General features: G+C 50.2%; 1 protein-coding gene and 2 non-coding genes across 3 annotated transcripts; all 3 read left to right on the top strand.

Annotated features, from left to right (window-relative positions):
• Nucleotides 1-4,641: 4,641 nt before the first annotated feature.
• gln-1 (glutamine-1) lies at nt 4,642-8,245 on the top strand. Its single transcript, XM_955811.3, has 4 exons — nt 4,642-5,089; nt 5,233-5,361; nt 6,254-6,364; nt 6,439-8,245. Exons 1-4 carry the CDS (start codon nt 5,087-5,089, stop codon nt 7,282-7,284), a joined length of 1,089 nt encoding a protein of 362 aa, XP_960904.2. The 5' UTR covers nt 4,642-5,086; the 3' UTR covers nt 7,285-8,245.
• A 1,100-nt stretch (nt 8,246-9,345) lies between these two features.
• Nucleotides 9,346-9,440, top strand: NCU15122. The gene has a single exon. It is a non-coding gene; the product is annotated as a tRNA-Ile (tRNA).
• Nucleotides 9,441-9,620: 180 nt separating this feature from the next.
• On the top strand, nt 9,621-9,694 carry NCU15121. Its single transcript has one exon. It is a non-coding gene; the product is annotated as a tRNA-Val (tRNA).
• The last annotated feature ends 1,166 nt before the right edge of the window (nt 9,695-10,860 follow it).

The raw sequence follows: 10,860 nt of genomic DNA, 5'->3' as shown, positions 1-10,860 counted from the left end.
TTATTCTGGACTCCATGGGTTCCAGATGAAGTTCGGTCCAAGTCAGATAGTAGCATTCTCTTGGGTGTTTCTACTCCACAATTGGGTCGAATGGGTTTGTGACTGTGTGATAGGAAGTCACTTGTTACGTACGCATAAGTTGGAATTTAACGCGTTTTGGGAAAACATCACATCAGCCCGGTCATTCTCAGAGCGGAGTTCGAGTGGGAAGAAAGGACGGTTCAAACGAACCAAACTGGTCCGTTCCTGTCACAGTGATTTTGACGGACTGGACGTAAAAGCAGAGCAATTAAGCAAGCTGAGGTGACCAAAGGTACTTTTTTTTTTCTTTTACTGAGGCATTTTTACAACAGGGAGTTGGGTTTCGTCGTAAATGGAAAACGGACAAGAAGCGGTCTGAAACCCATTATTATTTGTAACATATTTCGTATTTCTGGTCATCCGGAAGCAGGAGTCTTGGAATGGATGGTAAAGCACAAAAGGCATGTGATTTGACGTCTCGTCTATTTTCGTCTCGTCCTTTGGAACGAGTGTTTTCTTGGCCCTTGCCAGCAGGGAAACGACGCTACCGACGGAGGTTATTGAAAAAGAAAAAAGGCGGGAACCGCACTTTGACATCCTTACGGGAAGATCTCGGGAAAGGCCGGGGTTCATGGGGGAGCAGTGATCTGAATGCGGGGAGGAGCCGAGAAAAATGCGGGTTGTGTAAAGACATGGCAGACTCTGGGGAAAGAACGGGAAAGAGGCGTGGATCTGTGGCCAAGCCCAAGGGAACAACATACCTATGCAGGGGCTCACGGAAAAGGAACGGGGGTTTCATTTCTATGGAAGGTGTGGTGGAACTTCAGCTAACACGTTTCGCGATGATCTACCGCCAATTCCGTTAGTGGATCTTGCAGTCCGTCTTTTCCCAACCTTGTCCAAAGAGCAGATGGAAAGCACACACAACAGCAGGATTGCTCACGAGTCCTCAACACCCCTTCGAAAACGAGAAAAACTCGAATGATATGGAAGAGATGGGAAGAACACGGTACGACAAGACGTTGGAAGATGGAAAAAGTGGGCAGCGAAATCTTCAAATAAGCGACCAATGAGAAGTTTGCGATAAGATCCAGGTTAAGTGTGGTGTTCACGGCACTGCCTAGCCCCAAAGAGCGAATCGGCTGTGATAGCCACATCGATGCCGTGGGAATTGGGCGATTCAATTGAATTATTCTTACCTACAAAACTACAAGGATACAAGGTTGGTCCCTGGGACTCCCCGAGAACGGACCGTCGGGCTGGGCGGGTCGTGGGCAGAATGGACGGATCCATACTTCACAGGTACTTAACGCTCGCCTGTTTCCCTTCCCCGGCGGCTGTACCGATGCTGCACCGATCCGCCAATGCTGCTCTGTGTGGGCGGTTTGCAGGTCCGGCTTGTTCTGGGCCTTGCAGCCGAACGGTTGCGCTGAAAGGTTGCGCTAAGATGATACCATAGCGGCATACGTAGCCCGGTAGGTCCTGAACAACGGATACCTGTATGCAGTGCAAGTGAAGGGCAAGACGTTTTCCGGGTTTCACTCGTGCTCCTTTTGTTGGGGGTTCCACTTCTTCTTTTGACCTTCCATCCTGACTTTTGACTTGATTCCCATTGGTGACCCGTCTGCGTTTGAGCAATCCGTTTCTGGCTCCATGGGAGGCTGGACGATGAATGCCGAAACTTAGGAATTTGAAGCCGGCAAATTCAGACAATCTTCGTCGTCTCAAGTTAGGTTGTTTGTAGCGTTTCTGGACGCACAACCTGTACGATATGTTGCGGGGCTGTATACCACTCGTTCAGGACTGGCGTTTTGCTAAGAGCACTATCGTCGACGACGACGATCTAGCCGACCGAGATTCCACACAGAAAAAAATTCTGGACACCACGCGCCTGACTTTGGACTGACGGAGCGCTTGTACACAGTGTGTACAATAATCGGAATAAACAAGGATAGAATTGCACTCAGTGCCAGTCAGCCGTCTCCTCTCTGTATCTCTTTATCACGAACCCGTCCGTACTCAACACGAGTTCAAGCGATTAGCATTTACTTTTTTATAGGAACAGGGGCAATACATATACAGTTCCAATCCTGGGTGGATAGGTACCTAGAAAACACAAGCGTGACCAGATCATGTCAACAAACAAAAGGATACGGTCTTGGCAGGGGCTGGGTTGAAGGTCGTGATTCTCTCCCAATGTGAAGTTGAAGAATATGGACTGGAAGTTCTTGAAACCTTCCACAGGACGAAGGATCTCTTGAGGTCGGATCTGGAGCAATGTTGAAATGCCACGACAGAACTCTCATCCCCGGATCCAGGGGTTTCGAGCCGTTACACGGTCATATGTCAACTGTCAGCACCAACAACACTTCAAACTTGAAAATGCCCCTGGCAACCTGCAGGCACAAGAGGCTGCTCCTCTTGCCCCTCTTTCAATGGAACTGACAATCGCGGCTCGATTCTTGCTCAACCTGAAAGGTATCCGCCCACCTTATCCGCCAGTGTTTCCGCCTGACAGAGAGAGGAGCCCTCCGGGCCGAAGAGTCATAGCGGGGTGCCGACGGTGGACTACCGGTGGAACGCCGTACGGTCACGATGCCTGAAGCGATTTCTTGAATGACAACAGGCACGCTCGTTTGGGGATAGATAACCGCTAGCGGAGCGCCAGGGACGCCTGGGCATCGAGAGAAGATCCTCGACCAAAGATCCATCCAAATGACTCGACAGATCAGCCCCCCCTGCTGGGCGAGGTTGGAAGCATTTTTTTTTTTTTTTTTTTTTTTTGGGTTTGGGATGGAATGCAGTTCCCGCTCCATCGCTCCAGTCAGTGACGATGAGGGTGTATGCCCTCAATGTCGATTTGTGTGTGGTGTCGTACTCTGCTTGTGAGTTGTGATGCTGTGGAACATTCAAAGTTGCGGCAGGACACTCCACCCCACGCTTCCGTGCACCCTTGGAATCCGTTTTGGACGTTACCACCACACTTTACTTTTCAGCCGCGTGGACAGGCATCGTTAAATGAAGGCTTCCGCTTGAAAGAAATATCTCATCCAGATATTATATGACAAAGCATCAAACGCTCTCACAAGTTAAAGACAAGGCATGGATAACGTAGGTGACTACGATACAAAACGCGGGAATTACTTAATCCTCAGCTGTCTACCTTTACGTACAACACTCGAGGTAATGACGATCTTGTAAACGGGTAAAGTTGCATCTGAGCCGAAGCCATCGGTAGTGTGTGTACTATGTAGTTTCTCATTCACCCTCGATCCTCGATCGGAAGGGGACCTCAACCCCTCGGTGGCAATTTCCCCGCAAGCCGTCGACGACCCTGAAGGAAGCCATCGTCACTTCTAAAAGCCTTTCGCAACGAAGGCGGAGAATACAATCCGAGCAGAAAGGTTTCAGCTTCAATGTAAATCAACATGGCGGCTGCCAAACTCTATCGAGCTACCGCCTTCAACTCGCTCAATCCAAACTATCAAACACCACCACCAAAAGAAAAAGAAAAAAAAAAAAAAAAAAAGGAGATGCTGGAATGACACCATGTACGGACGAGCGGGTGGACACTGGACCAACGGGCGGATGCCAGAGGCACAGCGAGACGCAAAGACGGTCACGACACTACACTACTGAACAGTAAAACTCGGAGATGAGGATGAGTCCCCAGTTCTCTACGTAATGGGGGAAGAACTTGGAACATCTCTTTTGGTTCCGACGATCATAGACCATTTCTCCTGAAAGGCTGCCGCTTGCCGGTGCTGTCGTAACAGGTACACTGACCCCCCCTATTTACCTCTAGGTTTGTTGAGACCCTGTGGAAGCGGCAAATGTGCCAAACGTGCCCACTATCTTCTGGAGTGCAGTGCCCCGACTGAAATAGAACACAGAAGGGCAACAGCGAAGAACTGGACACCCGGGGCAGGGGAACACTACCTGGGCTAGGTTGGTATGCTTGCTGGTAGTGCACAGCAACAGCGACTTCCCTTGGTCTAGAATTCTGCATGGATCGTTAGAGACACGTCGGAGACTACACGTATTGAGAGGTTACCAATGAACACAGTGACAATGCCTAGTTAAAATCAATGCCTATAATCTCCTGGAAATGGAAGTTATAAAAAAAAAACGTAGAGGCAGTAAAGACGAACCGATGGTCGGTGTCGTTGGTCTAGATATCTGCAGAGTGAGATTGTTCCTGGACGACCGTTCGAGTCGGTACGTACCTACAACAAGTTGGACCTCCTGTGTATCGTCGTTACCTACCTCAGGGTGTACATGTGTTGGGGAGGAGTACATTATACTCTACATCTGTCAACGTAGTTGTACCTAGCAAAAATCCAGCCCTCGCCTCGCCCCCGCCTTGTCTCGCCCTGCCTTCTCCATCCCACTGACGACCTGGCCGGGCTCTTGGGCTCTTGAGCGTGACCAGTAGGCTTGACAAGAGTAATTGTCCTCCCCACTGAACTCACCGGATTAGACTGTCTCGACTCCCCACTCTCGTTTGGGCGGACCGTCAAGATGGCATGCACGGGCTCCTGGATGGAAGTTTTGCGTGTGTCAACCCATGACGCCGCACACAGCACACGCACTCAGGCATTTCTCGATTCTCCGGGGAGTGTCGCTTGGCCCGCCAGAGTTTTTTTTTGGCCAGCAACCCCTGCTTTCCTGAGTGCCGCTTCTTATCTCTGGATCCAAGGCCAGAAAAAGTTTCTTTGACTTGATGCACGGTATACATTCGCTTCCGTACCGCACGTACCCTGCACCGTGTCTCGAGTACCTCATCGCATTCCTGGATGTATCTTTGCTCTGCGACAACGGTGAGGAGGCCTGGCGACATAAAGCAAAGAATATAAAAAGCCTCAGACCCCGCTGAAACTGCAGCCTGTATCTGTTGTCTCCTCTCTTTATCATTATCATATTTTTGGGCGCTAGTTTACCCCATTGCACCAGCCTTTATATTGCAACACGTCCTCACTACTTTGCTTGCCCGAACAACACCCCGGATTCCTGTCCATACGTAATATCTTTCATCTTCACATACACAAACACACACACCACAAAAATGGTGAGTACCCATACCCCTTGTGCCATACGGCGCCTATGGCATCCAACGATCCCAGCCTGCACCTGATCGATAGGTTGCGTCGTTTGGGGTCATTGGCACGTATACATGCTGGAACTTGGTCACTGACCACACCGGGGCTACAGGCGTCAGAATCAACAATCCTCTCCAATGCCGAGAACCTCAAGAAGTTCTTGCGTCTTCCCCAGAACGGCCAGCTCATTGCCGAGTACATCTGGATCGACAGCGAAGGCGGCACCAGGTCAAAGTCGAGGGTGAGTTTCTTTCTCGTCTATTTGTTGTTCTTTTATTCGCATTGTTTCGCGCCCTGTTTCATGAGCTCTTCCATCCGTTGTCACTCTCGGCGCATCCTCGAATCCACCATATTATCAGCCAATCATCGACGGGCTCCCCCGATTTGCCCTTCGTCCTCTCTGAGTGCACGACCCAAACAGCCAACCACGACGATGAGAGTGGAACGATCTCGAATCCCTTTCCTCACATTATTCACGCTTCGTTCACGTCCCGGCAAGACCGGTTTCAGCCCGCGGTGACGCGGTGTCGGTCTCTGCACCAGCCCTCGGGTGCATTGGCTTCTGGAAGCTGTGCAGGGCCCTGGCCTTTTCTTTGTGGCGCAGCCATGCGAGAAGTGTGACAGGATGATACAGCTCATCTGTTCCCCGTTTCCTTATGGCTGCGCGACTCGGGAGAGGATCCCGGCGCCCTCTCGGTTACCCACCGGCTGCCCGGCGGACCCACGCCCGAAACCCAAGCGGCATTGACAAGAAGGAAATGGCCCCGCTGGCTTCGCATCTCGAACTCCACTCTCTCCACCGGCCGTCGCTCGCCTGCAAAAATCTAGCATATCCCGCTCACTCACACGCAATCCACGATGCTTACCCACCCTGCGTCGAGACCGCCGCCGCCCGCCGCTGAGAGCATTTCTTGGCTGGACCCGTGCTTATCGCGGCGAGCATTGATTGCGCACAATGCCGACCAGTCCAGCCGCTAGTCTATACGGCGATCCCATTACCCCCGAATCTCGATGCATAACGATAACGGATGCGGTGATTCGGATGCGCCGAATGAGTGACGACCTGCAAACAACGCGGACGATGTGCTTCAGACATTGCGCATGACATGATTGCTAACTCAGCTTTGTTCTAGACTCTTCCCGAGAAGGAGAGCCAATATCTCCCTGAGGAGCTTCCCATCTGGAACTTCGATGGTTCCTCGACTGGCCAGGCCCCCGGCGAGAACTCCGATGTCTACCTCAAGGTAAGTTAAAGCAGGCTTTGGCATTCTTGCACGCTTTGCCGAACCATGGCACTAACATGACTTTCCTCTCACAGCCCGTAGCCGTCTTCCCTGACCCGTTCCGTGGTAGCCCCAACATTCTCGTCCTCTCCGAGTGCTGGAACGCCGATGGCACCCCCAACAAGTTCAACCACAGACATGAAGCCGCCAAGTTGATGGAGGCTCATGCCGACCAGGTTCCCTGGTTCGGTCTCGAGCAGGAGTACACTCTCCTCGACATCAACGACAGGCCCTATGGTTGGCCCAGAAACGGTTTCCCCGCTCCCCAGGGCCCCTACTACTGCGGTGTCGGCACTGGCAAGGTTGTCCAGCGTGACATTGTCGAGGCGCACTACAAGTGCTGCTTGTACGCCGGCGTCAAGATCTCTGGCACCAACGCCGAGGTCATGCCTGCTCAGTGGGAGTTCCAGGTCGGCCCTTGCGACGGCATCGAGATGGGTGACCACCTCTGGCTCGCTCGCTTCCTCCTCCACCGCGTGTCGGAAGAGTTCGGCGCCAAGGTCTCCTTCGACCCCAAGCCCATTCCCGGTGACTGGAACGGCGCGGGCCTCCACACCAACTTCTCTACCGAGAACATGCGCAAGGAGGGTGGCATGAAGTACATTGAGGATGCCATCAAGAAGCTCGAGGCCCGTCATAAGGAGCACATTGCCGTCTATGGCGAGGGCAATGATAAGCGTCTTACCGGCCGTCACGAGACCGGCTCTATCGACTCTTTCACATACGGCGTTGCCAACCGCGGCGCCTCTATCCGTATTCCTAGGGAATGCGGCGCCAAGGGCTACGGTTACTTCGAGGACCGTCGCCCTGCGTCCAACGCCGACCCTTACCAGATTACGGGTATTATCATGGAGACTTGCTTTGGCGCTGTTTCGGAGTAAAAAAAAAGAAGGGCGGGGACGGGTTTTGGGTTTGGCTTTCTGGGTTTCTTTCAGGCATAACTTGATTTCATCGTGGAGCGTTCGGGAACACCAACTGCGTGTTACATAGATCATTGAGCTTTTTCTCATCCTACTAATACCCCGGCATATTGAATGAACGGTAACTTGGATCGATAATTTATCGTCCACTCTCACTTTTGGCTCCTACAGAACTATCCACACAGTGTCTCCTGGTCATCTTCAGCCATAAGTCTTGGCATGGCGCTGTTTCTTGACCCGGCATCAGTTACGTATAACCTTCACGGCCCACCGCCGAACAGCAGTGTACGTGGATAGGCAATCTCCATCAGTTGGCCTAGTTTGAGTGCGTGTGGATATTTAAGGATCCATACTTGACGTTATTTCAAACTCAAACGGCATTTATTCTGGTTGGCAGAGCGAGTGTCGAGATCGATTATCGACCAAACCACCATATGACGTATGTCAGATCAGAGATTCTTGGCGACTGGTCCACCAGCGAGAGGACCATGATGATAAACTTGACATCACTGTACGTGATATTCAATAGTTCATGCAAGCCTTCAAGTTAGTTACATCGGAGCCTTGGGCACGAAATATCGGTTACTGTGTACTTCAGGGTAGGTTCCTTTCAGTCGACATTTGGGGATTTTGGATAATGTTGCTAGCGGACGAGGACCCATGAGGAAGTGCGGAGAGCCGAATACCAGACCTCCCGTAAGAAACTTGTCGGCGATGCTAACGTCCGATACGGTTAAATGAGTATACCTCACGGTCGGGTCAAGCCTCCGGTGTCTCAGGTTTCAACAATGGGGAAGGTGAATGGAAGTATGTGATCGATCACCATCGCTTGATGGAAGTTTATCAAGGTACCAGCGGGTAAATAATATGGCAAGATCTCCATATCATTGTTCCGTTGCCACGGTACCGAACAATCTCACAAGGGTATAAGAAGTAGTGTGATGTGTCTTTCCATGCCTTCAGTCTACATGCTTGACAGAAGGCGACTGGAAGTCTTTCACTTTTCATTCGAGTGATAGTTCTTGCCTCTCACCTCGCCTTCCCCCTCCCCAGCATCACAAGAAGTATCACAGTCGTAGACATTCGCGATGCGGCTCACCTTCTTGACATAGACAGCTGTTCAACCCATCCTTACCCGTCTCGCCGCCGCCCAACTTCACTGCAAGCCACCCTGGCCGGTCTCAAGTACTTCGGGAGCCGCAACCGACATCACCAGCCAGCATATCATGGGGATCATGGACCATTACATTCGTAAGTGCTACGTCTGAAACGTGGTCCACGAAACCGCTGAACGATGAGGGCGCCGGCTATAGACAGAATATCTTCTACAATGTTTCGGAGGAGGAGTACCTCCGTCTTGCGTTTGCAACAGCCGTCGAAGTCAACCTAAGTGCGCGAAGCTTTACCATAATAAAAACGGTATCGGGAGGTCCGTGTCCGTTAAGAAAAAGAGCGCGAGTAGGTTGATCAATATGCTCCGTGATGCCGGCCTGTGTGTTGACGGCGTAGGCATGCAAGCACATACCTATGTAGTGTACGCGGATCATCGCCCGATAGCGAAGGATTCTAGAGGAGATGATGAAGGGGTACATGCAAGCGGGAGTGGCAGAAGGTGACGCTTACGGAGCTGGATGTGAGGAAGACCATTTTGGTGAATGAGACGAGTCGAGAGTGGCAAAAGGATGGATATGAAAAGGTGGCGAGGGCGTGTGTGAAGGTCAAGGAGTGCGCGGGGGTCACGCTTTTAGGACTTCATAATCCGTTTAATCAGATTCCGGATACGTTCCCGGTCAAGAAAACAGGTCTGTTTTACTTTGACGACTTTAGCAACCATCCAGCGTATCATGCGATTCATGGAGGCGTGCATGAAGGGTCGGTTTACCTTTGTGTCAGGCGTTCAAGGAGTATATATCCTCACACATATCGGATCATGAAAGGAATATCACCTGTCCCGTACAAACTTCCATGCTTTCCCATGCCTTGGGAATATCAATAAAGATAACATTACAGATTTTCGTCAAAGCCCGATTAGCTCAGCTGGTTAGAGCGTCGTACTAATATCAGTCTTCTGATATCAAGTAATGCGAAGGTCAACAGTTCAATCCTGTTATTGGGCACAACTCTTCAGAGCTTCCTTTTTGTTGGCTTTTGAAGATGACAAGGATGGAGCCTGTCGTGATGTTTCCACCTTTTTTTTTTTTTTTTTTTTTTCTTCTTTTTTTTTTTTCTCAAACATTCCCCGCCTCAGTATGCAAAGCACATAAGAACGCATTTTCAAAGGGTCTCGAACAGTAACAGGTCCGATGGTGTAGTTGGTTATCACGTCAGTCTAACACACTGAAGGTCCCCAGATCGAGCCTGGGTCGGATCAGATCTTTTGATGTTTTCTTTTTCTTTTCCTTATTCCATGCTGTCAAGAGGCTGAAAACTAAACCCTGCCTGTTCTTTGAGTTTTCTTTTGTGTCACTTTGCTCTTTCCCCAGGGGACTATTCATCCCTTCTGTTGTGCTCCAAGTCAAGTGCCCGGTCCTAGTCCAAACTAAACATGAGTGGCGTTGTCGTTGTGACGTTGCTCGACTATCTTGCTTGTGTCCTGTTGTACCGCATATCTAACACGAAGAACTGAGATGGCATGTGCAAGCCGGCTTCTACGCCACAAGGGGTAAACCATCATCATTTCTTCGAATTGAACCATAATCAAGTTAACAATAGTCCAGGAAGGTTCGTATAGTTCACAGCATTAAGCAAAGAGTGTGGGCTACCCGGCTGTGTCTACTCCGGTGAAGAGTACGGTGGGAAGATGTGATCCTGCCTCCGGTATCTGTGTCACCCCATGTGCAGTTTCTCTAACAATCTTTGTTAATGTAGGAGTAACTTTGTATTATGACGGATGCCTGGTTTGTTCAGTCCTCTGAAAAGGCGATTTCAACATAATCTCTCATGGCTTCGCTTCGATTCTCTGCTGATCAAATGCGTCTACAGTTTTTCCCATGGGTGGATCTTCTAGCTTTTGTGTTCAGTCTACTGTTGTCTCGTTCTGATGAAGTCACTGCGCTCACTGTTACATATTTTCTTGGTTTTCTCTCTTTTTCCTTTTCATTTTCGTCACTCTGAATCTATGTTTCTCTCTATCAACAATGCGGTTTGACTCTGTCAACCTGATGAGACAAACTCTAAGACCTAGAATCTTTTTGCTGCATCAGGCTTGACAGCAGTCAGAACCTTCCTTATGCGTTTAATTGTCTTCAAGTCTATAAGGCCAGGTTCGATTTCTTCTAGTATGTGAGATCGCAATAAGGAGCAACATATCGTGATGGCTTAAAAACCCCGAAAATTTACCGTCCTCCCTAATCTAGACCTAACTTGTTGACGCCGATACCCGACTGCCTGGAAGGTTTTGCTGCAGAGTTTGGTCGATTTCCTTCGGACTATACAACTAACTTACCACACGCGTCTTACAAAATTCCTTCAGAGCTACTCTGATGTATCTTTGATAGATGTTACCCTTGGCTAGCTTGGAAATTGGCTCTTCTTGAC

This window comes from Neurospora crassa, linkage group V (assembly GCF_000182925.2).
Source record: "Neurospora crassa OR74A linkage group V, whole genome shotgun sequence".
Taxonomy (NCBI): domain Eukaryota; kingdom Fungi; phylum Ascomycota; class Sordariomycetes; order Sordariales; family Sordariaceae; genus Neurospora; species Neurospora crassa.
Note: the sequence above shows the minus strand (reverse complement) of the source record. Positions and strands in the feature narration are given on the sequence as shown.